The following is a 26,342-nucleotide window of genomic DNA, read 5'->3' on the forward strand; positions in this document are numbered from 1 at the left end:
CATCCATCTCGACCAGACACTGCAGGCAGAGAGGCTTCAACGCCGTTTCGCCGAAGTTTGCCAGTAATTTGACGGTGTTAGTAGTCTGATTAGGCATGGAATGGCCGACTCGATTTACGACATGGGCGAGACTACATTTAATCCAGACGGAGACCACTTGAGGGCCATAACACGAGAACTTAGCAATCATTCCCCTTCAAAGGACACTCTAGCCACACTGTGCAGGAAGTTCCCAGATATGGGGGAGATGTAGCACAGGAGGAGACGGAAGAAAGAGACGAATCTAGGTGAAGACCGGGTAGAGGTTGGCATTGGAGAACTCGGCCTTGATGATAAGCCAGAGCCAGAACATCGGCGTGGCATAAGTAATATCCGACGAATCTGTCCTGCCAGACCCGCCAGTAAGGAGGCCACCAAATTCCCCGTGCCGCAGGCGATCATCGCCCCGGAGTCTCCGCCCTTGGAAAACGCGCCTGAGTCGCTGTCGTATGGGAGGATTTCCCATTCAACTGAGTCCCGGAGAGTTTGGTTGGAGAAGTACTCGCACACATAGGAGAAGCATCCAGTGGCACGACCAATCGTGGTAAGAGGGGTAAGGCTGCGCTTGGGGACGTAGAGGCTGTTTTCGCCGTCGTGGTCCTTCGTCTTGGGATGGCGCATGCAATCCTCAACGAGACTGTCCCTGAGCACCAGGAGGCGTTCGGCTGGGTGCTTGAAGCCGAACTGCACTTGCGTGCGAGGATACATCTCGTTTACGTCGATCTCCGTCCATGAATATAAATAGTTACACCTTCAGTGAAAATGATCAGCACGCACCTAAGTCGATAACGTTCTCCTTAAAGGTTAGGCAGAATATGGCCTTTTCGAGCTCGACGACGCGAACGTCCTTGGCGAAGCCATGCGGAGTTGTACCGACAGTGATAGCAGGCGACCAGACAACGTGGCCGATCACACGCTGGCTCTGCTCACCGAAGTCCTTCTTCGTCTGCTCGTAGAGCTCCTGAAGCTCGTTAAAACGCAAGAAGCTGTATTTCACGCTTGGGAAGGTCCTCACCTGGTTCGCATATGTTAGCCTGTAGTATGCGCGGAAGTGGCGCGACTCGGGGCTAGGAATGACGGCGGTGATGGGATTGGACCTATATTGTAAGCGTAGCACTCCAATCTAGTATATCTGCGGCCCTCTGATACGATCTCGTTTGCGAGGCAGGTGGCGTCTTATGGTAGTCATGGAAGGGTGGTCAAGAAGGCGATTCATTACGGTGACCCGTTCAGACTCCTCAGGGGACGCGCTCGCTGACGTCTACAGGACGCTTTGCTCAAAAATAACACATGGATACTGTCTACTCGAAACCACGACGACCGCCATCCGCCGCACTAAAATTCCACACCACTACCTCGTCGGAATGTCACTGCTTGCAAACCTCGCCATCGCAGCAGTACTTGGCAACTGCGAACGGGCAGACAAAACCGCCTGTCCTGCAGTTATCTTGCACGTACATCACTACTTATTACGACAATAAATTGACGTTTCCGATTCAATGACACCACAGCCAATACAAGCAATGCGCAAGCAGTGGTACGATAAACTTGCTGATGCAGTATTGAGGGACGACGCGGCCAGGCCATCGAGCCCGTCCTTTTATCCTCCATGGCATACTGCAAAGGCCGTCACGATCAGCTGACCCGGCGCCACACCACGCGTGTCCTATTCGAATGGGCGTCCACGCCACCCGTCCGAGTCCTGACCACAGGAGAAAATATTGGAATCGAAGAGAAGGCTTCCAGCCCTCGCTCTCAGGGTAACTAGAGTCGACCAATCCTGTGGGGCGACAGCTACCAAAATTTATTCCTCCGGGCCGGATCCCCTGGATCATAGATCGTTTTATCGGCTTCACCGTCATACCATGGCCGTCTCGCTTCATCCTTTACATAGCATGCTGGAACTAAGGGTGTACAGATGCTTCGTTGCAACCAAAATCGGCGATGCAAAGCAACCGTAATGGGCCGGTTGGAACTTGTTTCTTACCGAGTACGGCTACCTCGAGAATGCACCATGGGGTATTGCCGCGAAAATTGGTGTGTTTCAAGTTTATCTTTAGCAAATGTATATATTCCTCCTCCGGCACAGTTCCACTTGGTTCGTGCCACCATACCCAAGGCATTCGACGATCCGATGGACGACTTGATATCGGTTTCTGTTCATTTGATATTGATGTTCCAAGTGCCATTGACATAGACGACAATGGTTCAACATTTACACAACACTTTGTACTTTCTTACACCGACAAACGTGTTCATCGTAGCACTTTGACACTCCGATCTATCGTTCACAACGAAGGAAATTGGAACCTATATAACTGCTCGAGAGGGTATTGACCAGGTGGCGCTGTCGGAGTGTCATTGAGAGGTCCGACACGGAGCTAAAAGGAAGGCATGTTTCAGTCGTCTAGAATACCACCATAATGTTCTACAGCTACCTGCGGGCTTTCTCCGTCTGTCGGAGCGATCCATCCAATTTCGAGGGGCCTGTCAAGTCTCTTGGTGATCCTGTCCATCCATCCATTCACATGCAACCACGAACCACAGTCAGTCATATGAAGTCATCAGAATCGGGTGGGCCAGGGTGAAAGTGGTGAACGCGACCTACGTCTATGCATCTTGAAGTTCTCTGTATTTAATCACCCACTCTTCCGGCGTTTTCCCTGCACCGGCGACCAACCTCCCTTCCAGCTCTATGACTTGCATCCCATTGGTGGTAATTGTGTCTATGTCACCCCAGAGAAGAATTATGTAATGTATACCCTCATGTCTTACCGCCTCACCGGATTTCTGTCTCTCATCAAGTCAGAGTTTGATAAATTTTGAAAGACCGTTGGCTGGGCCGAGTAGAACACTAGTGGTGATTATGTGAGAACCGTACAACGCAATTCCTCGTTTCTGTGAACTGAATTGGGGCAGCTTCCGTTCGACAAGTCGAATGATGAACGATAACAATGCCATCAATGACTAGTACTCTTGCTCCTCCAACACCTTTTGGAAGAACAATAGTTAAAGACATGATAATAGCTATATCGGGTAAGTACCTTTACCGGACGCGCATCCCATACCTCGTCCCGTACGAATCCACACCGAGAGTTCATGCATATCGTGTTTACTGTTGCACATATTCCACAGACGGCATAACCTTCAACCCCTGAAGTATGACTTGGTACACACAAGAGCCATGACATGATGCTCCAGCAGTGACGGGAATGTTCCTGACTAAAATCCTCCACCCGCTTTGTCGCAGTTGGGGATTATTCACTGTCGGATAGAGTCGAACGAAACCACCCCAATCTGGTTCACAGAAACAAGGTATTGGTTCCCACAAAGGGGTTCTTGCACGATCAGCACCAGTGTTTGTGAGTTCTCTGTTCAGCTCGCCAGTGGTCTTTATTTGTTACAGACACCGACTTTGTGAAAGAACTATCCAAGTGGGAGCGGTAAAACATGAGGGTATATATTGTTTTCTGGGTTGATTGATCGATAATGTGCGAGCCAATACATACATGTAGGAGGTCAGGCACTATCACTATCGATGTAGTGATATAACCTCCCTCTTCCAGGTATCTCATCACGGGGAACAGACTAGTTTGATAGCAATACCCCACTGTGCATGTCTCGAGGTGGCTCCATGAACCAGTTCCAACCACTTCATCACGGCTGCTTTTCCAAATCGATAATAGGGGAAGCATCAAATAACCCGGGGGCTTGGTAGGCGAGATCCTGGAAGACGTTGGTGTTTTGCTCCTGGTGATCTGGAGTCTGACAGGTGGGGTGGAAGCTCGTCCGAATAGGCGGGTTGAAGTGCTGATAGTGATGACCCTTTTATAGATAACTGGATGGGAGATATGGCGGTGAAATCAGATCTTACCTGATCTACTCGAGACTCGGGGCATGAAAATCCGAGGAATCAAGTTTTGTCCTACAGGATTGGTCAATTCCAAGGTCGACGGTTTAAGGCCTTCTCCTCGGTGTCAATAAGTCTTCTCCTTGTGGTCTGGTCTGAACAGACCGAATGGAAGTCCACTCGAATAGGACAAGTGTGGTATTGCATCAGCTCACCTGACCGTGATGGCCTTCGCAGTATGCCATGGGTATAAAAAGTCGGTGACCAGCCTTCGTTTATCTTCAAGAGTAGACGTTGTCGAGTCCCCAAATCCCCACACCTAGTCTCGCGAGCGCACACATCACTGTCAGCATGCCCAACAACATCCAAGCAGATATCCCGGTCATTATCTCTTCAGCTCTCAACGGCCCCGGGGGCAACCCCTATGTTGGAACTCCCCGGATCCTACCCACCGTCCTACCAGTCATCTTGATTCAAAGGGATCCCGGTGTCCGACCTCCAGTGGTACGTATCATCATCCCTCCCCCTGTACATGATGAATACTTGATCATCTCACGTTCCTTCTTGTCCAGTTCATGTTTACACGGGTTGGAGGTGACATATACACAATTACCGCCAATGGGATGCAAGTCGTAGAGATGGACGGGAAGTTATTTACCATGGTGGAGGGACCCCCGCAAGAGTGGGTGATTAGATACAGAGAACTTCAAGATGCATATACGTAGGTCGCGTTCACCGCTTTCGCCCTGGCGCACCCGATTCTGATGACTTCGTATGACTGATGGTGGTTGCATGTGAATGGATGGATGGACAGGATCGCCAAGAGACTTGACACCCCTGAAGAAATTGGATGGATCGCTCCGACCGATGGTGAAGACCCACAGGTAGCTGTGGAACATTATGGTGATATTCTAGACGACTGAAACATGCCTTCCTTTTTAGCTCTGTGTTGGACCTCTCAATGACACTCCGACAGCACCACCTGGCCAATACTTTTGGAGGATGATGTGCTGCAGGATTGTCAAGTCTATGGAGAGGAATATACTCAGACTTCAAGTTGGTTGAAGCTGAACAATGAACTACCTATGGAGAGGACTATACTGTAGGTAGGTAAGTAAATGTTCCAATATAATGAATGGAAGGAGTCCCACCTCAGACTTCAAGTTGGTTGAAGCTGAGGTGCAGTAAGGAAAAAATAAACTGCTAAGTGTCCGCTTTTGGATTATATAATGCTGTGCTCGGTGAACCACAACTAAGGTAAAGGTGATAAACTCCAACACACCCCTCCAGTGAGTATAGTCAAGAAGGAATTAAAAGAAAACAATACCCATAGCTTCAGAGAAACAAACATGCTTCTCCCTAGACACACCCTTAGTCAGCACATTGGCCACCTGGTCATTGGTAGACACATAGTTGATGACTACTTCTCCAGAATCCACCTTCTCTCGTATGAAGTGATGACAGATTGCAATATGTTTCATGTGGTTGTGGAACATCGCATTTTGAGCCAGTGAGATAGCAGATTGATTGTCAATGAGGAGGGGAGTGGGTTTGTGTGATGACACAGTCTTGAGTTTGAGGAGACTAGGGTATGAATCCAGATAGCTTCCTTCGTGGCAGCGCATGTGGCCATGTACTCGGCTTCTGTACTCAAGAGAGCAACAGATGATTGCTTTTTTGATGACCAGCTAACAGCTCCACCAGAAAGGATGAACGTATAGCCAGTAACAGAGCGGTGGTCATTGATATCCACTGCCCAATCTGCATCTACATACCTGATCGTGCATGCATTTGAGTCTCACTTATAGGTAAGGCAGACATCGGGGGTGCATCGCAGATAGCAAAAAACGTGCTTTAGCGCAGTAGAGTGTTCATGCCCAGGGCATGCAGCATGACGGCTCAACATGCCTACAGTAAAGGCAAGGTTGGGCCTCATTGCTAGCATTGCATACATGAGGGCTCTGAGAGCACCCTGGTATGACTTGGTGTTGGCCTCTGGAATTTCTAGTTTTTTGAGCTTTAGGTTAGGCTCAATGGGGGTTGTGATGGCTCGCCCCTTGCTCATTCCAAAGTGCTTGAGAATACTCTCAACATATCTCTTCTGTGAGAGCTGTATGATACCTTTATCATGGTCGTGAAGTATCTCCATTCCTAAAATCCAATGTGCCTCCCCCAGATCTTTCATCTCAGTACTCCTGCGAGAGCTGAGCCTTGACATGCTCAATGGTTGTGTGGCACTTTGAGAGTATTAGCTTGTCATCTACATAGACAGCAACAACAATGAGTATGCTGTTCTCGACTTTAAAGAAGAGGCTATGGTCGGCCTGGCTTTGAGTGAAACCCAGGGATTCAAAAACAGTCTGAAGGCAAGAGTACCATAACTTGGGGGCCTGTTTAAGGCCATAGAGCACTTGTAGCAGCCACCAGACTTTGTTGCTGTCAGGAGGAAAGCCCAGAGGGGGGTGAAGGTATATTTCTTCATCTAATAGTCCATTTAGGAATGCGGATTTAACATCCATCTGATGAATTTCAAGATTATACTTAGCAGCAAGCACCAGGAGTATGCGGATGGTTGTGAACTTGGTGACAGGTGCAAATGTTTCCGTGTAGTCGATCCCATGTACCTGTGTAAAGCCTTTGGCTACCAAATGAGCCTTGTACCTCTCAATTTCACTGGTCAGCCCTCGCTTGATCTTGTAGACCCATTTTGAGTCAATCAGTTTATGGCCAGGGGGCAGGGCAGCTTACTCATACTGTCTGATGGACTTAAAGGTCTGTAATTCATCAATCATTGCAGCATACCACTGATCTGCATCGGTGCATCACATTGCATTGTTGAATGAGCGAGGTTCATTGTCATGTGTTGTGGATGCTTTGTAAGCCACTTCCTCATTCGTCTCAGCCACCTCAGCCTCACTGTTGCCACATGCACGCTCTCGCTCTCGAGCAACTTCATCAATGGGGCTTCCACCCTCACTCTCTGCACCTGAACCCTCTGGTGCCACAAGCTGTTGACTAGGTAAGGTTGTCCTGTCATAGGAATTGATGAAAAAGCGATAATCATCATCTCTAGGTGGTGCTTTTCATGTTCTGGTGGACCTGCAGGTCTCTCGAGGCAGAATTGGAGTTGGATAGGGCTGTGGGGGTGTCGCTTTATGCATGGTAGGTTTCAGCATCGTCCTAGCTCGCTTTACTGATGGTTTTGAGGCTGTTTCAAGCGCTTTTTTAGGACTCTGGCCACTGCCTGGCATGTTACCCTCTGAGTGCTGTGGGGAATGATCTACCTTTGATCCTGAGTGATCAGGTGCGTCATTTGACTTGATTTCAACCTCATGGACAACATCTTCACTCTCTCCCTCACTAGACTCGAGATCCCCATCATCAGACTCCATGTGAGCATGGCCTTCCATGCCTGAAGCCCTGATGGTATCCAGGTGCAACATATTGCCCTGTTGGGCATTCCCTCTTATGTCTGCTGGTTTACTAACCATGCCTGCAGGATCTTCTTCTATCCGGATGCGATCTAGGCCTGCTGCTGTGCTTCCCTCATCAAATACTACATCCCAGGATTCGAAGACATGACCAGTGGGCTGGTGTAAGCATAGGTATGCTTTCTTGTTCTCTGCAAAGCCCAGATGAATGCATTCTAAGGACTTTGCATCTAGCTTCTTTCTTTTTTTCTCAGGTATATGTACGTGTGCGGTGCAGCCAAAGGTTCAGATATGGGCCAGCAATGGCTTAATCCCTGTAAAGGCTTCATATGGTGTGACATCCTTGGAGATAGCATGGGTTGGTGATCGGTTGATTAGGTAGGCCACATACTGGATAGCATCTCCCCAATATTTATTTGGCAGTCCAGCATCTTTTAGCATTGCCCGCACACTTTCAACAAGTGTGTGGTTCATCCACTCAGCAATGCCATTCTCCTGTGGGGTATAGGCATTTGTCTTCTTGTGGTGGACCCCTTTCGACTTGAGGTAGGCCTTGAACTCATCTGAGCCATACTCCCCACCTCTGTCACTCCAAAAATAATTTTCTTTTTCACCAGTCTCAACCTCAGCTTGAGCAAGGTAGTCTTTCACTGAGGGGAAGACTTCATCCTTGGATTTTATTAGTTTAACCACAAGGTGGTGCGAGCAAGCATCAATGAAGGTTATGAAGTAGTGGTGTCCAGTTTGGGCTGTAGTCTCCATGGGGCCACATACATCAGAGTATGTGTGGTAGAGTACTGTTGGGCTTTCAATGTTTGACCTGATGGGTATCACCTTACAGTGTTGCTTCCCTTCAAGGCAAGGTTGGCATACAGAGTTCAAGTGCTCAGTGCTGGTAAGCTCCATGCCTTCAACCATTCCCGCTTTAACCAGTTTAAGCACAGATTTTGTACTTGCATGCCCAAGTCGTTGATGCCACAAGTCAAGTGTGGCTACAGACTTTGGTGCTGCAGCTGCGAGAGCCAGGAAAGTAAGCGTAGGGTCAAGTAGTGGAGATGGTCCTTGTACAACAAGTGCTCCATGACTCAGAGAGTGAGTCCTTGCTGCAAGGATGTAGAGTGAGCCCTGATGACGGCCCACACCTACAGTGTCTGTACCATCGGTGATTGAGCATGTTCCACCCATGAAGGTGACCTGGACATTTCTAGTGGCAAGGTATGCCACCGAGAGGAGGTTTGCGCTGAGATCTGGAACAAAATAGACCTTCTGTAGTAGGATTCTACTGGTCTTCCCATTTGGAAGATCCATACGAAGTTCGATCCATCCAATGGCAGTAGCAGGAATTGTGCTCCCATTTCCAATGACTACAGGCTGCAGGGGTGAGAGCATCTTTAGCAAAGTGAACCATTTCTGCTGACAGCACATATTCACAGAGGCACCGGAGTCAATGACCCAGTGCATGTGTAGATTCTCGCCATTGTCAGTGGCCATGAAGAGCCATAGGGCGCTGTCTTCAACAGGTGAGATGCATGCGACTTCAGCAACAAGTTTGTCCTCCTTAGGCTTATCCTTTTTGGCCTGTGATGGGGACTTGGCTGCCTCATCAGCCTTCTTCTTGTAGCAGTCATCTTCGACATGGTTCATCTTCTTGCAATAGCCACAAGCCTTTTTCTTTTTCTTGTCATTCCTCTTTCCCTTTTTGTTAGGCATCTTTGTTATGAGGGCAGTTTGTGCCGAAGAGGTGTGGCAAGACTTTTCTTCTATCAAGACTTGGGAAATGACAGAGTCCGGAGTTAGTTTCTCATCAGATGACATGAGTATAGTGCGAAGGGTTGAGTACGAGGTTGGAAGGGAGATGACCATGGCTATGGCAGCAAGAGAGTCTTCAAGGGGCTGTCCCAGAGACTTTAGGATCGTTGCCTTCTGCCACATGGCATTAAGCTGCGTCTCCATCGAGACATCATCTGCTAGGGTACCACGAAATAGTTTGCCTATAAGGTAGGCTATCGTTTGTTTCCCTTTGCCTTCATAGCACTCGCATAGCTTTTTCCAGACTTCTGCTGCTGTTGTGGCATGCAGAACACCACTAAGTGGGTCGTCCTTTAGAGTAAGCATGATTTGAGCCCTTGCTTCTTTATCCTTGTAGTGCCAGTCTGCACATGCAACTGGATCAGCTGCTGCATCAGGTGCCTTCAACTTTCCTTCTACGAGCTCCCAAAGTCCATGGACATCTAGGATCATCATAATTTGGTACTTCCACGTCTGGAAGTTCAAACCATTGTCTTTGAGGGACGGTATGTCATAGAGTCGACTGGAGGCTTGAGTAGCTTTACCTGAAGGTGTAGTAGAGGTTACTGTTGAGGTGGAGACCAGGACCTTTGAGGGACCAGAAGTGGATGCTGACAGACCAGACATAGTAGACACTTTGTACCAGACTTGATGTGTTCAATTTTCCTAGGATTAGAACTCGCAGGCAGGGCTCATAACCTTTTGGAGGATGACACACTGCAGGATTGTCAAGTCTATGGAGAGGAATATACTCAGACTTCAAGCTGGTTGAAGCTGAACAATGAACTACCTATGGAGAGGAATATACTGTAGGTAGGTAAGTAAGTGTTCCAATATAATGAATGGAAGGAGTCCCACCTCAGACTTCAAGTTGGTTGAAGCTGAGGTGCAGTAAGGAAAAAATAAACTGCTAAGTGTCCGCTTTTGGATTACATAATGCTGTGCTCGGTGAACCACAACTAAGGTAAAGGTGATAAACTCCAACAAATACCCCCTCGAGCAGTTATATAGGTTCCAATTTCTATCCTGAACAATGAATCAGAGTGTCAAAGTGCTGCGATGAGCATGTTTGTCGGTGTAGGAAAGCACGAAGTGTTGTGTAAATGTTGAACCATTATCAATGATATTTGAAATTTTCTATCATAATTGATCTCTGTTGCTTATCAATGTATCAACGGTATGAAGGTAAGAATTGCGAAAAAGCTTGTCTTCTAACCAGTTCTGTCAGAACTTCGATTCCAGGCTCAGCCTTTTGGATATCGTTTCCATGGCTGAGAGCGGTTGTTACATCTTCCACAGCCGCACTCCTGAAGGGGCGAACGGCGAAGAACAAACGGAGAGCTTGAGACATACTCATTGCAGGTCGCAAGTCCGCGCGTGGGGTGAGCATCAGCTATTTCACACCCATGATGGAAATAGCAATCGCCGCGCCAGACCAACGATATCTCACAAAGTGATATTGGCATTATTGAACAACTTCTTTCGAGGTGCCATGGATTCAAAGATGCACGTTTCTGGATCTGAGCGGTCATCGGAAAACCATGTTGGCACAGATCCTGACCTTATTCAAGGTGGAGATCCCTCGTGAGGGTGGTGAGTTTCGATGTAGAATGTGACCAATCGTATGCTCCATCAACGTGGCGCATCGTGGTATACCTAGGCTTGATACATGCTCCCAAGTATCGAATCGTCGAGTTACCATTGAAACACGCTAATTTCACAATAATACCCTACTGCGCATGTCTCTAGAGGACCCTATCCAGCAGGAAGCCAGTTGCGGTCAGCCTACGTGTGTATGACCACTACGGTTTCTTTCGTTGCCCAGTCCAATTGCAGTACTTGAGCTTCATGGCACTACTGCGTATTACGTGAGACGACTTTTTCAAGGACACGATCTAATACACTTTCTGCCATAGGTAGGAGATGTTGCGGGGGAGAATTACAGTCCAGGGCACCGTGGTACCTGAGATTTGGGGGATCCGAGGTATGAAGTTTGGGCAAATTTCGTCCCACGGAATTGGTCGACTCCGGGGACTGCGGTTCGAGGTCACATCCTCGATGGTGATAGTTAACTCTTTGGGGTCAGACAGGAACGGACATGAGAAGTGTGGCATTTCACCAACTTGGAGGTTTCTCGCCTGATTGTGATTGTTCTCTATGCTGTGTCACAGAAGATAAAGGGACGGCAACCAGCAATCTTTATTTATCTCCCAGAGTCGACGCTGCTGAGTATTCGAGTCCTCCACATCTAGTCTTGCGAGCGAACAGGTCACTGTCAGCATGCCCAATAATGTCAAAGAAAGTAGAGAAGTCGTTATCTTCTCGACCCTCGAAGGCAACCCTTGCATTGGCATCCACCCGACCTTACCCGCCTTCGTATCAGTCAACTTGATTGGAATGGATCCCGGTGTTCAGCCCCCAGTGGTATATATCGTTGTTTCCCTCGTGCATAATGAAGACTTTATGTGCTCCTCCGCGTACTTTGTGCAGTTCATATTCCAGCGGGTTGAAGGCAAAATATACACGCCTGCAATCAGTGGGTTAAAACTCATAGAGCGGGAAGAAAAGTTATTTGCTGCTGTGGAAGGACCGCACAAGAGTGGGTGAGAAATTCACGATGCCTGTCGCATTCACCGCTTTTCGTATTGGTCGAATTCTGAAAACTTGGCATAAATAATTGTGGCCGCTTGTGAACGGATGGATCGCTCCGACTGAAGGTGGAGGCCGGCAGGTAACGGTGGAACATGGGCTGTGGTGATGTCGAAGAAGATGTTGAGGGTGTCACTGCACCGACCGCTACCAGAGACTTGCTCCTCCTGCAAACGTGTATAGGCCAAGGCCACTGGCACAGAGACTATTCACGTATCCCCTCTCTCCTCTCATGTGCGACTGGCGAACGAGTGTGGGTGTGCAGGCAGTCTCAGTTTAAACCTATGGCTATCGAATCGGGGAACAGGTGGCACTATCGCGGGTACTAATCACATGTCTACGCAGCACAGGGTGCAGCCTCATCACCAAAATTGCAGAAAAGCGAGATACAAATATATATAAATATATTCAATGTAGACACCAACGATGCTGTAGATAAAGAGCAGTCATGTAGTAAAATCTATGAAAACACTCTTTTACAGAGGAATGCCTGTTGATGCTGTCATTGAATAGAGTTTTGATGTCAGTTTTCATTGGCATGCTTGTTGTCACTGTTCACTGTCCATGATATAGCAGATGACAACAACATATATCATGATCATCACATTCATCAGTAAATCACTTTGAGCTGTGGAGCTCTCCACAGTGCTCCATAATACACAGAGTCCCCTAGCTAGGTCCAGGCTGGACAGATGCACCCAACAACACTTTTTGCTATGGCTAGTTGCCTGTTACTATGGAATGGTCACATTGTCATGGAACTTTGTCCAGTATCTTACTTACTATGGATTGCTATGGAACTTTCATGCTTAGATATCACTGTACAAAACTGGCCAGACTGTATTCTCCTTGGGGTGTTGTCTGTTATGCCTGAGTGCAGTGACTTCTTCAAATGGAATAGGCACAAAGCACACAAGAGGGAGTCTATGGGCCAAACATGTCATGACCCCTATGGCTCAGTTATCTCGAAGGCCGGGCAGAGGTTCTGTCTACTGGCAAGTCCCTAAGGTTGTTCATGTGGAGAGAGAACAAAGGCAAGTGAGAAGGAAGTTAGCTGAGTTGCGAGCTTTCGAAAAACTGCAGATACAGGATGAGGTATGGAGGACTATATACCCCTAAGTACGAGTACCATACCAGTCATGACCGACACATTGTGACATGTATCTGCAGTAATCAACAGAAACATCAGTGAAATAAATAAGAGTCATACAGTGTCAATGATGGGAGTAGGGAGGCAATGAAGGCTATACCGGCTGGTGCAATCAACATGCAGCAAGGAGCCTGACACCAGAACTATAGTACAACAAGTGAGCAATGAAAACGAGTCAGAGACAAACTAGTGGAACAAGAAGTAAACAAGTTGTCCATCAGAGAGGGCAGTGGAATACCGGATCACAGTGGCAATGCGGTCGCAACAGGTATTGGAAATACCTTGACAGCTGGCAATCTGAATGTTCCCTGGAGCATTTGAGCCCCTAGGATGGCGACGATTATGAGGGATGCGATGAGGCACGTGATGCACATGACTGTGAAGAGTCAAAAAAGGAAAGACCCCTGGCAGAAGCATAACATCACCCCCCCTCTAAGGTCCTCAGACCCTTGAGGACAGGCTGAAAGTCACATTAGACGGGTGGGAGGAAAGGGGTTGGCAAGTAGTATAGATGTGGGAGTGCATCCAAGAGGCAACAGGTGACAATGGTGATGGAGATGACGATTCTTCAAGGGCCAGAGTATAGCAGGAGCCACATCCATTGCGACATGACCAATGTCCCAGGTAATGACATTGGTAACATGCATGAGTGCGCAGGGGGTGGCCATTGGGGATGGGAGACTGCCCTCCAAGGTAGAACCAAAGTTGATCCAAAGGGACAGGGACGAAGGGAGTCACAGGGAGAGGGTTGGTGGAGTGGACAGCATTATGATAGTGGTGATGAAGCCCCGCCCATGAAGCATCCTGCAGTAAGACCTCCCAAGAGGAGTTGTGAGTCCCAGTTCCAAGTCAAGCACCAACCTCTTTAAAGAGTTCACTGGAATCGACAAACCCTAACTCAACAGTGTGCCATGCCTTCTCCTTCTCCTGATCCAGGATATCCTTCGTGACTTCTTTCGAGACCAATGGTTCCTCTTGTCTCGGGTGAATGCGATCAAGAAGTTGGGAGGAAGGTGGGGCAAGAAGCCCATCAACTTGCGAAGTTTGAAGGTGATGATAGGCTCCACCTGTGATGGCTTTGGAGATGTCTGCTGATCCCTTTTCTAGCATGTCAATCATTATTACCTCTGATAACGGGGCGACCCCCACAACCTTTCTTGTCCAGATTTTAGATATGGCTGCATTAATTAGGTCTGTCGCTCAGTAGATCTGAGACAGCAACCTAAAATATTCAACCTGTTCTGGTGTGCACCCATCAATGTCGTCCACATCGTGGAAGAGGTCAAGTGCCCAAACAATGTCCAGGTAGTCACCTGCTGAGATTGGTAATCACAGCTGGTCATCCCAGGTAGTGGCCATGCTTGCGAGGAAGTTGAGTGCTGCAAACTCAGCTCAGCTGGGGTAGGTGCAGAAGGTGCTGGATACATTGGAAGGTTTGGGAGCATTGGTGGTACTCTGGCTGGTGGTTCCACTATTGGGGTCACTGTCAGTGCATGCCTTACCCTTTCCCGATCGGTTACTGTCCCCATGCAGGGAGACTCTGGCTGGAGGGACAGGGACATGTTTGACTGAGATCCCCTGGAGTGGATGTGGTCTACAAGCTCTGGGGACAGGGGGTGATAACAAGTGGGGTTGCGAGAGTGGTGATGAATATCTGGAGACATAAAAGCCAGAGGGGGACGTTGGGGGAGAGGTTGGGGCATAGACAGTGATGGCTGGTATGAGCCCATCATTGTTGGCATTGTAAAGGGATTCGGGGATGGGGAGGTTGGCATAGTCATTCTCAGTGTTGATGGAGTGAGGGGAGTCCATTAGTTTCTGAGGTGTCAAGCAAGTTTGTATTGGTTGAGGGCTTCTGAGGCATGGTCTTTTAAGTGTTCTTTGGGTTCCCAAGTGTTTGACGAATGTGGGAATCCCTCCCTATTTGACCAAATACTGTTGTTTCCCTCTATGCCCATCGGTTTTGTGATTTATTACTGACTCGACCTCCCATTCGATCTCGTCGTCAACCAAGTCCGGTAAAGGAGCTGTGGGCACAGTTCCATAGGTGTCATTTTCGGTGAAGGGAAAGATCTGGGAAGTATGGAACACAGGGTGTACCTTCCATGTTGGCAGTAGGTCCAATCAGACAGCAACAGGTGAAATCACCTGAATCACTTTGAATGGTCTGAGATGTTGGGGCACAATCTTGTTGCACTGGTTTTTGACATGAAGGTGCCCGGTATCCAGGAGCATTAGATCTCCAACCTTGGGCACAATGTAGGATCCTTTTGAGCATGAATGCATCAGGTCCTGTGCCTTCTTGTGTGCGAGGATGGTGATATCATGACTTGAGGCCAACCTTTCCAATCTTTCATCAACCGAGGGTACTGCGGTAAGTCACGTTTTGGGGTAAGGGGATGGGTCATATCCCAAAAGCAGTGAAAAAGGAGTCATTTGATGAACCAAATGGACCTGGGAGTTGTGAGCGAACTCAGTGGAGGGAAGTTTACTGGCCCAAGAGTTTGGTGTCTCGGTGCAGTAGAGACATAGATACCCTTCCACTTCCTGATTGACTCGTTCGCTCTCTCCATCGGTTTGCAGGTGGCAGCTGGTTGAGAGTTTTGTTTTGACCCCTATCGCTTTGTATAGTTCCCTTGTAAATGAAGAAGTGAACTGGGGACTGCGATCTGAGATTACTGACTCTGGGATGCCAAATTGGGAATAGATGAACTGATGGAAGAGTCGGGCAATTCCAACAGAGTCAATAGTTTTGTGGCATGGAATGAACAGGGTGGCCTTTGTGAGGCCCTGATTGACAACCATGAGAATTGAGTTGTATTTAGCATCTCCCGAGATTGGGAGATCGGTGATGAGATCCATGGATATTTGCTGGAATGGGAACATGGTTTTAGGGGTATTGTGTGGGACCACTGGAGGTGTGAGAGGATGTGTGATGACCTTGGTCATCTGGCACACCAGGCATCCTGCAACATAACTTTTAATGTCTTTTACCATACCTTCCCACCAGACTTCTTTTCGCATTTTTGCAATCATTGCCTTTTGTCTGGGGTGTCTGGCTGACTCGTGGTCATGATATGAGTGCATGCAATGATGCCGATGATTGGGGGGAATGTATAACTGTGTTGTTCCGAACTGTTTTGTTCCATCTTCTGTGATCATGATGTTACCACTTGGTTCTGGGCCTGTTGAATCCTTTGACATATCTTTCTTGATGTGTTCGTACAGGTCTGCTGAGATGGCGTAAACTCCTCTAGCTCCCTTTATGGGTTTCCTCAAAGGGCGAGCATCAGGCAGCCTATTCCCAATTGACATGTCCTCATTTGGGCAGGAATACAGCTTGGAGTTATTTTTTGATTGCTCCACTTGGGCTGGGATACGTCTGAGTCTGCAGAGACGGTTGATTTTTAACTGTTTTTGTATTTTTGTTATTGAAAAAGAGGGTGAAACAAGGCAAATTTGGGGATCCACCCCCTCCAAAAGCCAAAGGTCTGGGGGAAGGACCATGGCCACCAGGGCAGGCTCCGCAGCTTTGCTTTTGCAAGAGAGTGTGTCAGTGGGGACCTGGAGGTGACCAGCCTGCCAGGAGAAACAGATAGGGTAGGATTGAATGGTAGAGGCCCAGCAGGCCTGACAAGGACTGAGCTGCTGAGGCTCATGGTAGTACTCCAAGTTCTTGTGATCAGTGAAGACCACAGTAGGTTCAACAGGGGAGAGTAAGTAGGGCCAGAATGCCTTGAGGGCACGAATGATGGCCAGCATTTCAAGGTCATAGACCTGGTAATGCTGTTCAGCTCTGATCAGGGACTGGGAAAGGTAGGAACAGGGGTGCCACTCATTGTCAATGCCCTTCTGTGCGAGGACCACACCAGTACCGAGCTTTGAAGCATCTGTGAACAGAGCGAAGGGCTTCGAGAAGTCTGGGATAGTGAGGACCGGAGAAGAGCATAACCATTCCTTAGTCCACTGGTAAGAGACCCCTTTCTTGGTTAGGTTGTGCAGGGGTTGGGTGACACTTGAGAATGAGGGGATGAACTTGTGGTAGAAGTTGCAGAATCCAAGGAAGCAGTGAAGACCCGTAAGATTGTCAGGGGCTTCCCAAGTACTGATGGCATCAGTCTTTGTTGGGGAAGTCTCCATATGTCCTTTTCCGATTATCATTCCTAGGAATTCAATTTCTTCAGCCTCAAAAATGCATTTGCTGATTTTGAGCCAAAGACCTTCTGTCTGGCAAATCTCCAAGAACTCCTGAACACAGGTCTGGAGTTCTTCTCTTGTTTTTGCATGGATAGTGACATCATCCATATACCCAACTTGCTTTCCTTGCTGAGATTCAAAGGTTTTACCCATATACCTTTGGAAAGAGGGGGGTGAGTTGCATTGACCAAAGAACATTACCATTGGTTCAAACAGTCCTCTGGGCATAATAAATGCTCCTTTCCACTCATTGCCTTCTTTTACCTGAAGGTTAGTAAAACCCCAATGAATATCAAACTTGGCATAATATTTTGATTTGACAAGTTCGTCGAACAGAGCCTGGGCATTTGGTAATGGATGGGCATTGGGGATGGTGAATGAATTAAGGTAGCAGTAGTCTTGGATTAGCCACTTCTTTCCATCCTTCTTTGCCATGAAAAATACTGGGGCTGCTTGAGGTGAAGTTGACTGTTGAATCTTTTTGCATTTTAAGTTTTCTTCCAGGAACTCGTCTAAAACTTTTAGTTCATCAGGAGACATAGGGTATACCATGGCTTTTTTGGGTTTGAAGTCTTCACAGAGTCTAATCTCGTGATCCAAACCTGTCCTATGGGCTGGCAATGGTATATCATCTTCTGCAAACACCTTGGCAAAGTCCTTGTACATTTCAGGAAGCTTTACTTCCTCTTTGCCTGCTGCTAAGGCAGCTTCAAGTTCTGTAGAAAGAGTTGTTTTATTAATAGCAATGGGGGTTTCACCCGTTTCCATTTTTACCACTTCTGGGGGTAGGCCAGAAGATTCCTTCTTACTACCCATGTCCGAAGACACCACCTTTTTGATGTAGTAGTCAGATCCTTCGGGGTACTCAAATCCATCATTCCAGCATGTAATCTTTCCAGTTTCCCAATTCATTCAAGGTTTGAATTCTTTGAGGAAAGGCATGCTGAGAAGGATATGTTCTTTTCTGACCAGCAGTCTGATGTAACATTTGACCTGAACAATGTGATCTTTGATATCCATCTTCAGAGTCACTTTTCTGGTAACCCACTCAATGTCCTTGCTGGTAAACGAGGTGGTCTTGAACTTGTTTTTGACATGATACATCAGGATTCCAAGTTTCTGTACCATTCACTCCAAAATGAGCGAAACCTCGGCACCTGAGTCAATACAGGCCCATAATCCTGCTTTGAAGTCCGGGAGAATGACCAATCCAAGCAGTGAACAGATATGCATATTCGTTTTGTCATCTATAGAGGTACATTTAGTGGACAAGATAGCAACAGGACTGACTGTAGCAGGGATTTCGTCAGTCCTCTTTAAAAATCCAATCCAAATGTTTTTCTTTCATCTGCTGTTGCCACACAATCTCCGATGTAGGCAGTCTTCATGCCATCCTCTTGGAGGACTATGTGGATCCCTGAGAGTTGTTTGGTCCTTGATTTACAGTCACATTGGTAGTGACCTTTGGCTCCACAGTTGAAGCATTTAATTTCTGAGCCGGAACATCTAACATTCCACTTTCATTTGTCGATGTCCATCACATCAGGATCTTGGGAACCTCCACAGTAATGAATGAATTTGCATTCATACCAAGATTCCTTCCCTTCTAGGATATGCTTCGTGGCAATCACGGTTTGGGCTTCTCCCATGCACTGTATCCACTCTATGACTGTGGAAGGGGTGCATCCAGAATTGAGAATCCAATCACAATATTCTTTGTTCAAGCCTTTCCTGAAGAAGATCCCTGCTTCACATGATTCTTCTTTAAGTTGAGCCTTGTTAACAAGCCCCGTAAATTCAGCAATGTATGCCTCTAGTTCTTGTTTGCCTTGTGAAATGTCTGAAAGGTGAAGTATTGCAAGAGCGGTCTGATCACTGGATTCAAAAGTAGCTTTGAGACGTTCTACAAACCTCTGGAAGGTGTCTGTATAATAAATTGTTCTGTCGAGAAGCTTGTTTTCATTTTGGTAGTTTTTGGCAAAAGAGACTGCTGTGCCTTTGGTCATGTAGGTGAGCACAAACAAAATCTTGAGCAACTCTGTGTTGTATATGTGCTTGTTCAGGTTCAAGTAACCTTCAACCTGTGTAACCCAGGTCTGGAGGCTGTTGTGGCTTCCATTGTATTCACCGGGATGCCCGACATTAAACTCCCTTCCTCCATTGGGGGGGCGGCAATCATATGTGTTGTCAGGATCGGCTGGGGCCTTACCCTTACTGGACCCTCTGAAGGGGACCTCTGGGGGAATTACCTTTCTGAAGTTCCTGGCATACCATTCACATAATGCCAAGTCCATAGGCATTCCTGTTGGAAAGGGGTCGCTACTCTGGGCATGCATCGCCTTGCGAAGCTCTTCTGCCATAGCAAGCTGTTGATCTTCCAACTGTTGTCTCAGCTCCTCTTCTGAGATGGTCCTTGTAGGCATCTCAGGAGCAGACTCTCTGTGACCGATTGTCATGGACATAGTAGGTGATTTGTGGGCTCCTTGTTCTTCTTTGAGGACTGATCTGAATGAAGTATCAGACTTCTGATCATCTTCTTCTTCCAAACTAAGTGTGACTTCCAAATCCCTAAACCGGGATAGATAAGATAACTGAGGATTGGTTGTAGTAACTGAGGGGCCTAATCTTCCTAATGGGATGGGCGGTAAAGGAGGATTCCTTCCGAGCCCTAAGGGATTTGAGCAAGGAGAAACAGGCGGTCTCAATTTCTGTGGGTTAGACACTTTAATGAGAAGTGGTAATGAAGGCTGAGGGAGGATTTATTTCTTGAAAGAAACCTGTCAGTGTGGGGGTGTATGGGTGGTGTGCAAGTGGCTTTAATGCATAGGGAGACACGAGCGCTGGCTCTAGGGAGGTGATCTATTAAAGCCTAGTGGCTGCCTGTAGAGTGGTGAATTTGATTAAGGGTAGAGGGATGCTTCTCAATTTTGTTATGCTTGTTTAGAGCAGTTGAGGAGTGGGCCGAAAGTGAGTTAGTCTTTACACTGAGGGAGACCAACAAGCCTTGGATAGTGAAACTGGTTTGTTGAAGTTCAGTAACCAGGGACAAGTAGACTTTTCACAAAGAGGTCAACAAGTCCTGAAAGCTGCATGGAGTTTTTCAATTTTGTTATGCCCAAGTGCAGTGACTTCTTCAAATGGAATAGGCATGAAGCATGCAAGGGGGAGTCTATGGGCCAAACATGTTGTAACCCCTGTCGCTCAGTTATCTCGAAGGCTGGGCAGAGGTTCTGTCTACTGGCGAGTCCCTAAGGTTGTTTGCATGGAGAGAGAACAAAGGCAAGTGAGAAGGAAGTTAGCTAAGTCACAAGCTTTTGAAAAACTGCAGATACAGGACAAGGTATGGAGGACTATATACCCCTAAGTACAAGTACCATACCAGTTGTGACTGACGTGTTGTGACACATATCCGCAGTAATCAACAGAAACATCAGTGAAATAAATAAGAGTCATATGGTGTCAATGATGGGAGTAGGGAGGCAATGAAGGCTATACTGGCTGGCGCAATCAATGCACAGCAAGGAGCCTGACACCAGAACTATAGTACAACAAGTGAGCAATGAAAATGAGTCAGAGACAAACTAGCAGAACAAGAAGTAAACAAGTTGTCCATCAGAGAGGGCAGTGGAATACCGGATCACAGGACCCCTGGTGGAGGTGTAACATTGTCCAGTACTCCCCATCTCAATGTTTACTTTGCAAACATGTGATCACTCCACAACTAGGAACAGTTCACAGCAGGTATGACAAGAACAGGAACATTGGCATCAATTGTGTACTATGTGTAATGACAAGTACAACAGGACTAGGTATTATGAAATCAATCAAGGACTACCTGAATGTGCTGGTACCTCTCTACATTCAAATCAACCTCTTGCAGTGCAGCCCTGATACAAGGAGTCAGCACAAGCATGTCGGCCACCCCAGTACTTACCATCCTTCCTTTGCCCACTGAGAAAGCAGATTGTGCAACCTTGCACTGTGATAGGGATTATGAAGGATGTCATTCAGCACCTTCATCATGCCACGGAAAATGGAATTGTAAGCCTTGCTGGAGAATTGAGGCATTGTCTTTCCTGTGCCATTCTTCACAAATCCATCCAACACACAATGATACTGCAAGAAAAGTTTGAGTTGCAGTGACTCAGGGTGTAAAATAACTCACTGCAGCTGCAATGAGAGCCAGACAGGAAAGGGGAACTGAATTGTTGAAGGACTCAGGATGCTTATCTGCAATTTGATAGGTCCTGGTATAGTAGAATTGTATGACAGCTTCCTTGAGGGCAGGGTGAGTGAAATTCCTGGTTTTTCCCTGATAAACCAATCTGTTAGTAGTGCAGACAATGAACCATGTGAACATACATTCTCATTGAAACTGTCTCGCAGGAAAAGCGAGTTGTCAAGGAGCTTTGTGGCAGCAGTCTCTATCCATTGTACATGAACCTGTGGTGCAACATCAGAAGGAGGGATAAGGATGAATGCAGATGGCATGGTTGCCAGCATAACTGACTTCAATTCCAAACACCAGGTAGATATATCACCAAGGGCTACTGGCAGTATGTCAGTAGCTGTAACTGAAAGATGGGACTACTTACAAGGCATGCCATATCTTGCTTGTGGTCAGGCCAGTAACCTATAAAGTTAGGATAACAAGACATGTATAAAACAAAAACATTGTTACTCACCATCTTCAAATTGCACACTGTGTTGATTCCACTCAATGACAACAGTGATAAGTACCTCTGTTATGGAGAGGTTGAGGTCATGAGATTTCAATGGGAACAGGTTAGAAAGTGCATGTGCAGCCCTGCATTCTTGCTTAGCGTCTTCAAGACAGTCCTTCCATACTGCCTTGTAAAATCTCAGTTGTGAAGGCAATGGGCCCTCATCCTTAGCTTTCTTGGAGTTATGAGGGGCTCTGGCACACTGAGATACTTTGTTGACCGAGTCATGCACAAGGGACAGAAGATCACGATTGGGAATGGGGCGGCCATTAGTGCGATGGTGGCGTTCAAGAACATCAATGGCAGTGCCATGTTGGGAACCCTAAAATAACAATCTGAATAAATAAAGCTAGCAGGAATGGCATTTTCGTACCTCTGGCTGAGCCTTGTCCTTGGATTGTAAGCTTCACAGAGCTGCATCATCATCCTCATTGTGTGAGTACTGGAACTCATGGTCAGGGGGTAAGGAATTGTGGTGAATAGGATTGCTTGTCATCATTTCTTGGGAGAAGCCTGACAAAGAATGTTGAGCCAATACCATAATAACCTCTGACATGTACCAGGATGAGTTGATTGCCTAAGATTCGTTGCACCCCATCCAAATGCATCATCCTCATCTTTGTTGAACTCATTGCCAGAGACCTCGCCAGCCTCTGCATCCGATGGGTTATTACTCAAGGACTCTGACTCCTCTTCTGAGGAGCCCTCTGATGACAGCTTCTCTGAACTCTTGTGGTGAATGTCAGTGGTTGCCAAAGTTTGTCTCGATGAGAGCGAGCTATCAAGGGAGGGGTCAATACAAGAGTTGGGGATAGTAGCAGGTGGCTGGTGGGGGATAAACCAAGACTGGTAGTTGGGCTGGGGTGTTGGCAGATGAGATGTATTACTGGGAACTTGGTCACCCCAAATTGCAGCAATATAAGTATAAGGATTATTGAGCACTTGAAGGTCAGGTTCCATCCCAGGAGGCATGATATGACCTGGCTGTTGAACCAGAACACTGAAACCAAAGCGATGGGAGTCTGTGGGGTGCTGATGGAAGACAGGTGTTGCTACTGCTGTTGAAGACTGAGGGATGGGATTCTGAAATGAACATTGTATATCAGTATGAAAAGACACTTGCCAGAGGCATATCAACTGGGCTAGGACCATTCACAATGGCAGGCATGTAGGGTGGTGGGGCAACATTGGACTTTGCAAGTGGTTAGCTTGATATTTGCAAATAACTAGAACTGACCTTTGGTTTTGCATTCTGGCCAGCACTGTGGCCCCCACCCTTTTTCTGCTGAGTGGGCAGAGGTGCAAGAGGATTTACAATGGAATTGTTGGGGAGATCCATCGACTTTCGCAGCCATGTAGCTCAGCCTTCAAGGGCAGTACCAATCTGCTCCAATTACTTGACCCTTCCACCTGAACCCGCCCCTGCCCTTCTGCTATGATGGAGTCCCACTGTGGCAACAGACTGAGACTCTTCGAGATTGACAGGTGGGCTTCCTAGATGCTTGTTTTTTGTGGGTTGAGTGCTTCTGTCAGCCTCTGGTCATCATTTGGCTTTTTTGCTATCCTTCTTTTTTGGTGGGATTGTTCCAGATTGGGTGGACATCTGAAGGTACAAGCAGTTAAACAGAGAACAGTATAAAATGGAAGCCTGGGGACCACAACAAAATGACATCTTGTGAATCCATATAAATGTTGACAGGTTCATCATGAGATGTAAAACAAAATGATGCATGGAGATGGTTACCTGCTGCAAATGAATTGAAACACTTTACATGTAATGTACAGAATGTGAACTAAACATAAAATTCATGCTAAGACTACATGCCTTTGAAGCATTTATTGGGTATAGGAGGGTTATCCATGCTCCTTACCTCTTCACAAAGGCATTTAGAAGACATAATTGCCAAAGACATAACATCCATATCATTCTCCTGACTTGGACGCATGCTTGAATTAAGCACTTTGTGCTGGGCAATGATCTGCTGGAATGCATTTGTCATCTCTGGTGGTTTCTCGTATGGCATGCTGGCCAAGAAATGATCAAAAAGGGAGATAACATCAGAGAACTGCACTGCAGTTCCACTCAGCAGGGACTGCCCAAGCAATATGTGCCACTCATTAGCCAGAGGGATTAGATCTTGAAAATATTGCAAGACCTTGGAATCCAGCCTCAATTCAGACAGGTCATTAAGGAATGTGAACTTGGTGCATCTGGCAATTTCGAGATCTTCAGCCACCTTTTCACTCCACAAGCCAAGAAGTGTCTTTTCATGGCTGATATCTTGACACTCATGGCCAAGTGGCCCATCATAAAGGATGAGGATCCAGATGAAAATGTAGAACAGGGATTCAATATCATCCACAAATGTATGGTGTATAGTAGTAGGGTGATCAATGAATATGTGGGTGAGAGAGGCACTTTTCCAGATCGATGGGACATTAGTCTTCCCACTTTTAGTGATGGCTTCCTTGAGTTGGCAAAGGGTATTCACTGAAAGGAAGGGGACTGTCCCCTTTGCATACTATCAGCTTCGAGTTCCAAAACGTTTTGCATAGTACTTACTGTGCCACCCAAGTCATATTCCCCCTGTAACATGACCCGTACAGCAAATTCCCAGTCAAGGAGAAAGCTGTGTGACCCATTTGTGAAGTCCTTGATCATTGTATTGTTGATGCTACAATCTTGATGGAGGACACCCCTCTCAAGAGCCTGCTGTTGGACTGATAAAGCAATTAGTATTGATTTTACAAGTGGAAGAGGATATGTACTTCATAAAATATCTTGGATGCATGAAACGAGTTCCTTTTTTGTCTTGAACATTACCATTGGCCTTGCACATGGCTTCATAGCCAATTGCACATGAGTTCTCCAAGACTTCATGCATGATCGCCACTTCTCATCATGATATCATTCAGTTTTATTGACAATGCCTGGCTCAACCTTGATGACCCAGTAGTGTTGCAACTTGGGAACTCTGTCAATGTCCTGGACTAGCTTCATCATGTTGACTTCGTGCAGGGCTGTCCTCTGCTCTGACTCCTCCACCCAATAATCCTTGATGATGTAGTATTCCCCATTGTAGCGTGCAAGGTAACAAACAGTACCCCTTCCTAGAAAGCCTGTGCTCAAGAATAATACATCAAGCACCTCATAGAAGGTCTTGTTTACTTGGATCCTCCCAATTTCTGGGATGTGTTCAGGTGATGCAGGAGTCAGGAGTGAGTTTGCACTGGGGAGGATGCCTGACTCCAAGTGAGGAGAAGGCATTGCAGGAGAGGAGAAAGGGGAGAGAGGTATCACAAGTGCTGTGCATTTGTGGCTGTGTGCAGGATGGGGGGATATCTCTATGGTCAAATTGAAGCCAAGGGTTGAGCAGGAGCTGAACACAATGGCACATACAATGTATATGAAGACTTCTGTGTCAGTGTGGATATTGATAGAGGGTGAGATTGCACCACCAAAGTGGTCATAAAAGTGAAGTCAAAGAAGTTTGCTATCAGTAATTGATAATCCAAGGACATAGTGCCTCCAGGGCTGGTCAATGAAGGTTAGATATGCCTTAGTGTCCATTGTCTTCCCAAGGCAGGATGCTGGCTTGAAAGACTCCTTTGAGTACTTGGCAATGACTTTGGGACTTAACCACATAATCTCATCGAGGGATACTGGGGTGTTATCAACAAGGATGAGGTCAGGCTTTCAGGAATAACCCATAGAACCTCACAAGCTGGTTCTGCTCCAGTCCACCATCCATTGACACTGGGGTTTGCTGGATAGACTGGGCATCATGGATTTGGCAGCAGTTCCGATAGCATTGAGAAACAGAGCAACTTGCTTTTCAAAGCAGAGCTTTTCCAATTCTACCAGCAGCTCTGAGGCAAGTGGCCCAGGTTGCTTGGGAGGTGAATCAGAGCCTGGGGGTGGACGAAGCTCCCAGTTCCAGCACTTTCTATTGTTGTCATATAGGCTGACCAGGCTGTCCTCTGACAAGCCACCCTGGTTGAAGGAGGCAGAATAGCTATGGACACATGTGGGAATTGTTTTCAGAGGGACAATCAGGGACCTGGGAGCTATGGAGGTAAATGTATCTCTGAAGGACTCAAAGATAATATTTGTAACATAACCAAGGCTCTGAGGAGAGCTAACTTGTATCCATGGTTCATGGATGATGTGCACAGGGTGTTTGGTTGGCTGTGAAGGAGTAATCTCCATTGAGTGCCAGCACAGCCTGCCAGGGAGTAACTCAGCCAGCCCATGAAGTGCTCTGGCTGTATGAAAGGAAATATTTAGTAGCTGTATCTGGCGCACATCAATAATGATCTTTGGAGAGAATAGGGACAGGCTTACGATTGACAATGACAAGAAAGAGTCTATAGCTCTCATGCTCAGGCCTGAATGAAGTAACCACAATGCCAGCTCCCATTCATTGTGGGAGTTGAAGGGGTAGTACAGATTTGATGCCTGTAGGTTGCTGAACTGGTCGCTGTTAAATTTGTCCATAAATGTTGGGCCAAGT

The 26,342-nt window shown here is 47.0% G+C and overlaps 4 protein-coding genes across 4 annotated transcripts; 1 reads left to right on the forward strand and 3 right to left on the reverse strand.

Moving 5' to 3' along the window:
* Positions 1 to 283: 283 nt before the first annotated feature.
* Positions 284 to 1,499, reverse strand: F5J12DRAFT_784536 (uncharacterized protein; the record flags this gene model as incomplete). Its single annotated transcript, XM_051743055.1, has 4 exons — positions 284 to 481; positions 550 to 728; positions 817 to 1,054; positions 1,422 to 1,499. The coding sequence occupies 4 exons, from the start codon at positions 1,497 to 1,499 to the stop codon at positions 284 to 286; spliced, it is 693 nt and encodes a 230-aa protein (XP_051597638.1).
* Positions 1,500 to 4,240: 2,741 nt separating this feature from the next.
* Positions 4,241 to 4,812, forward strand: F5J12DRAFT_895008 (uncharacterized protein; the record flags this gene model as incomplete). The annotated part of the gene is made up of 3 exons (XM_051747793.1): positions 4,241 to 4,393; positions 4,462 to 4,610; positions 4,704 to 4,812. 3 exons carry the CDS (start codon positions 4,241 to 4,243, stop codon positions 4,810 to 4,812), a joined length of 411 nt encoding a protein of 136 aa, XP_051597639.1.
* Positions 4,813 to 20,825: 16,013 nt separating this feature from the next.
* Positions 20,826 to 23,167, reverse strand: F5J12DRAFT_784539 (uncharacterized protein; the record flags this gene model as incomplete). The annotated part of the gene is made up of 10 exons (XM_051743056.1): positions 20,826 to 20,882; positions 20,940 to 20,991; positions 21,039 to 21,220; positions 21,270 to 21,416; positions 21,467 to 21,547; positions 21,700 to 21,737; positions 21,790 to 22,150; positions 22,202 to 22,232; positions 22,376 to 22,911; positions 23,066 to 23,167. The coding sequence occupies 10 exons, from the start codon at positions 23,165 to 23,167 to the stop codon at positions 20,826 to 20,828; spliced, it is 1,587 nt and encodes a 528-aa protein (XP_051597640.1).
* A 220-nt stretch (positions 23,168 to 23,387) lies between these two features.
* F5J12DRAFT_784540 (uncharacterized protein) lies at positions 23,388 to 25,096 on the reverse strand (the record flags this gene model as incomplete). Its single annotated transcript, XM_051743057.1, has 5 exons — positions 23,388 to 23,431; positions 23,573 to 23,594; positions 23,700 to 24,296; positions 24,392 to 24,541; positions 24,755 to 25,096. 5 exons carry the CDS (start codon positions 25,094 to 25,096, stop codon positions 23,388 to 23,390), a joined length of 1,155 nt encoding a protein of 384 aa, XP_051597641.1.
* Between the last annotated feature and the right edge of the window lie 1,246 nt (positions 25,097 to 26,342).

The sequence above is a fragment of the Pisolithus orientalis genome, assembly GCF_024613125.1.
Source record: "Pisolithus orientalis strain OTSU chromosome Unknown F5J12scaffold_27, whole genome shotgun sequence".
NCBI classification, from domain to species: Eukaryota; Fungi; Basidiomycota; class Agaricomycetes; order Boletales; family Pisolithaceae; genus Pisolithus; species Pisolithus orientalis.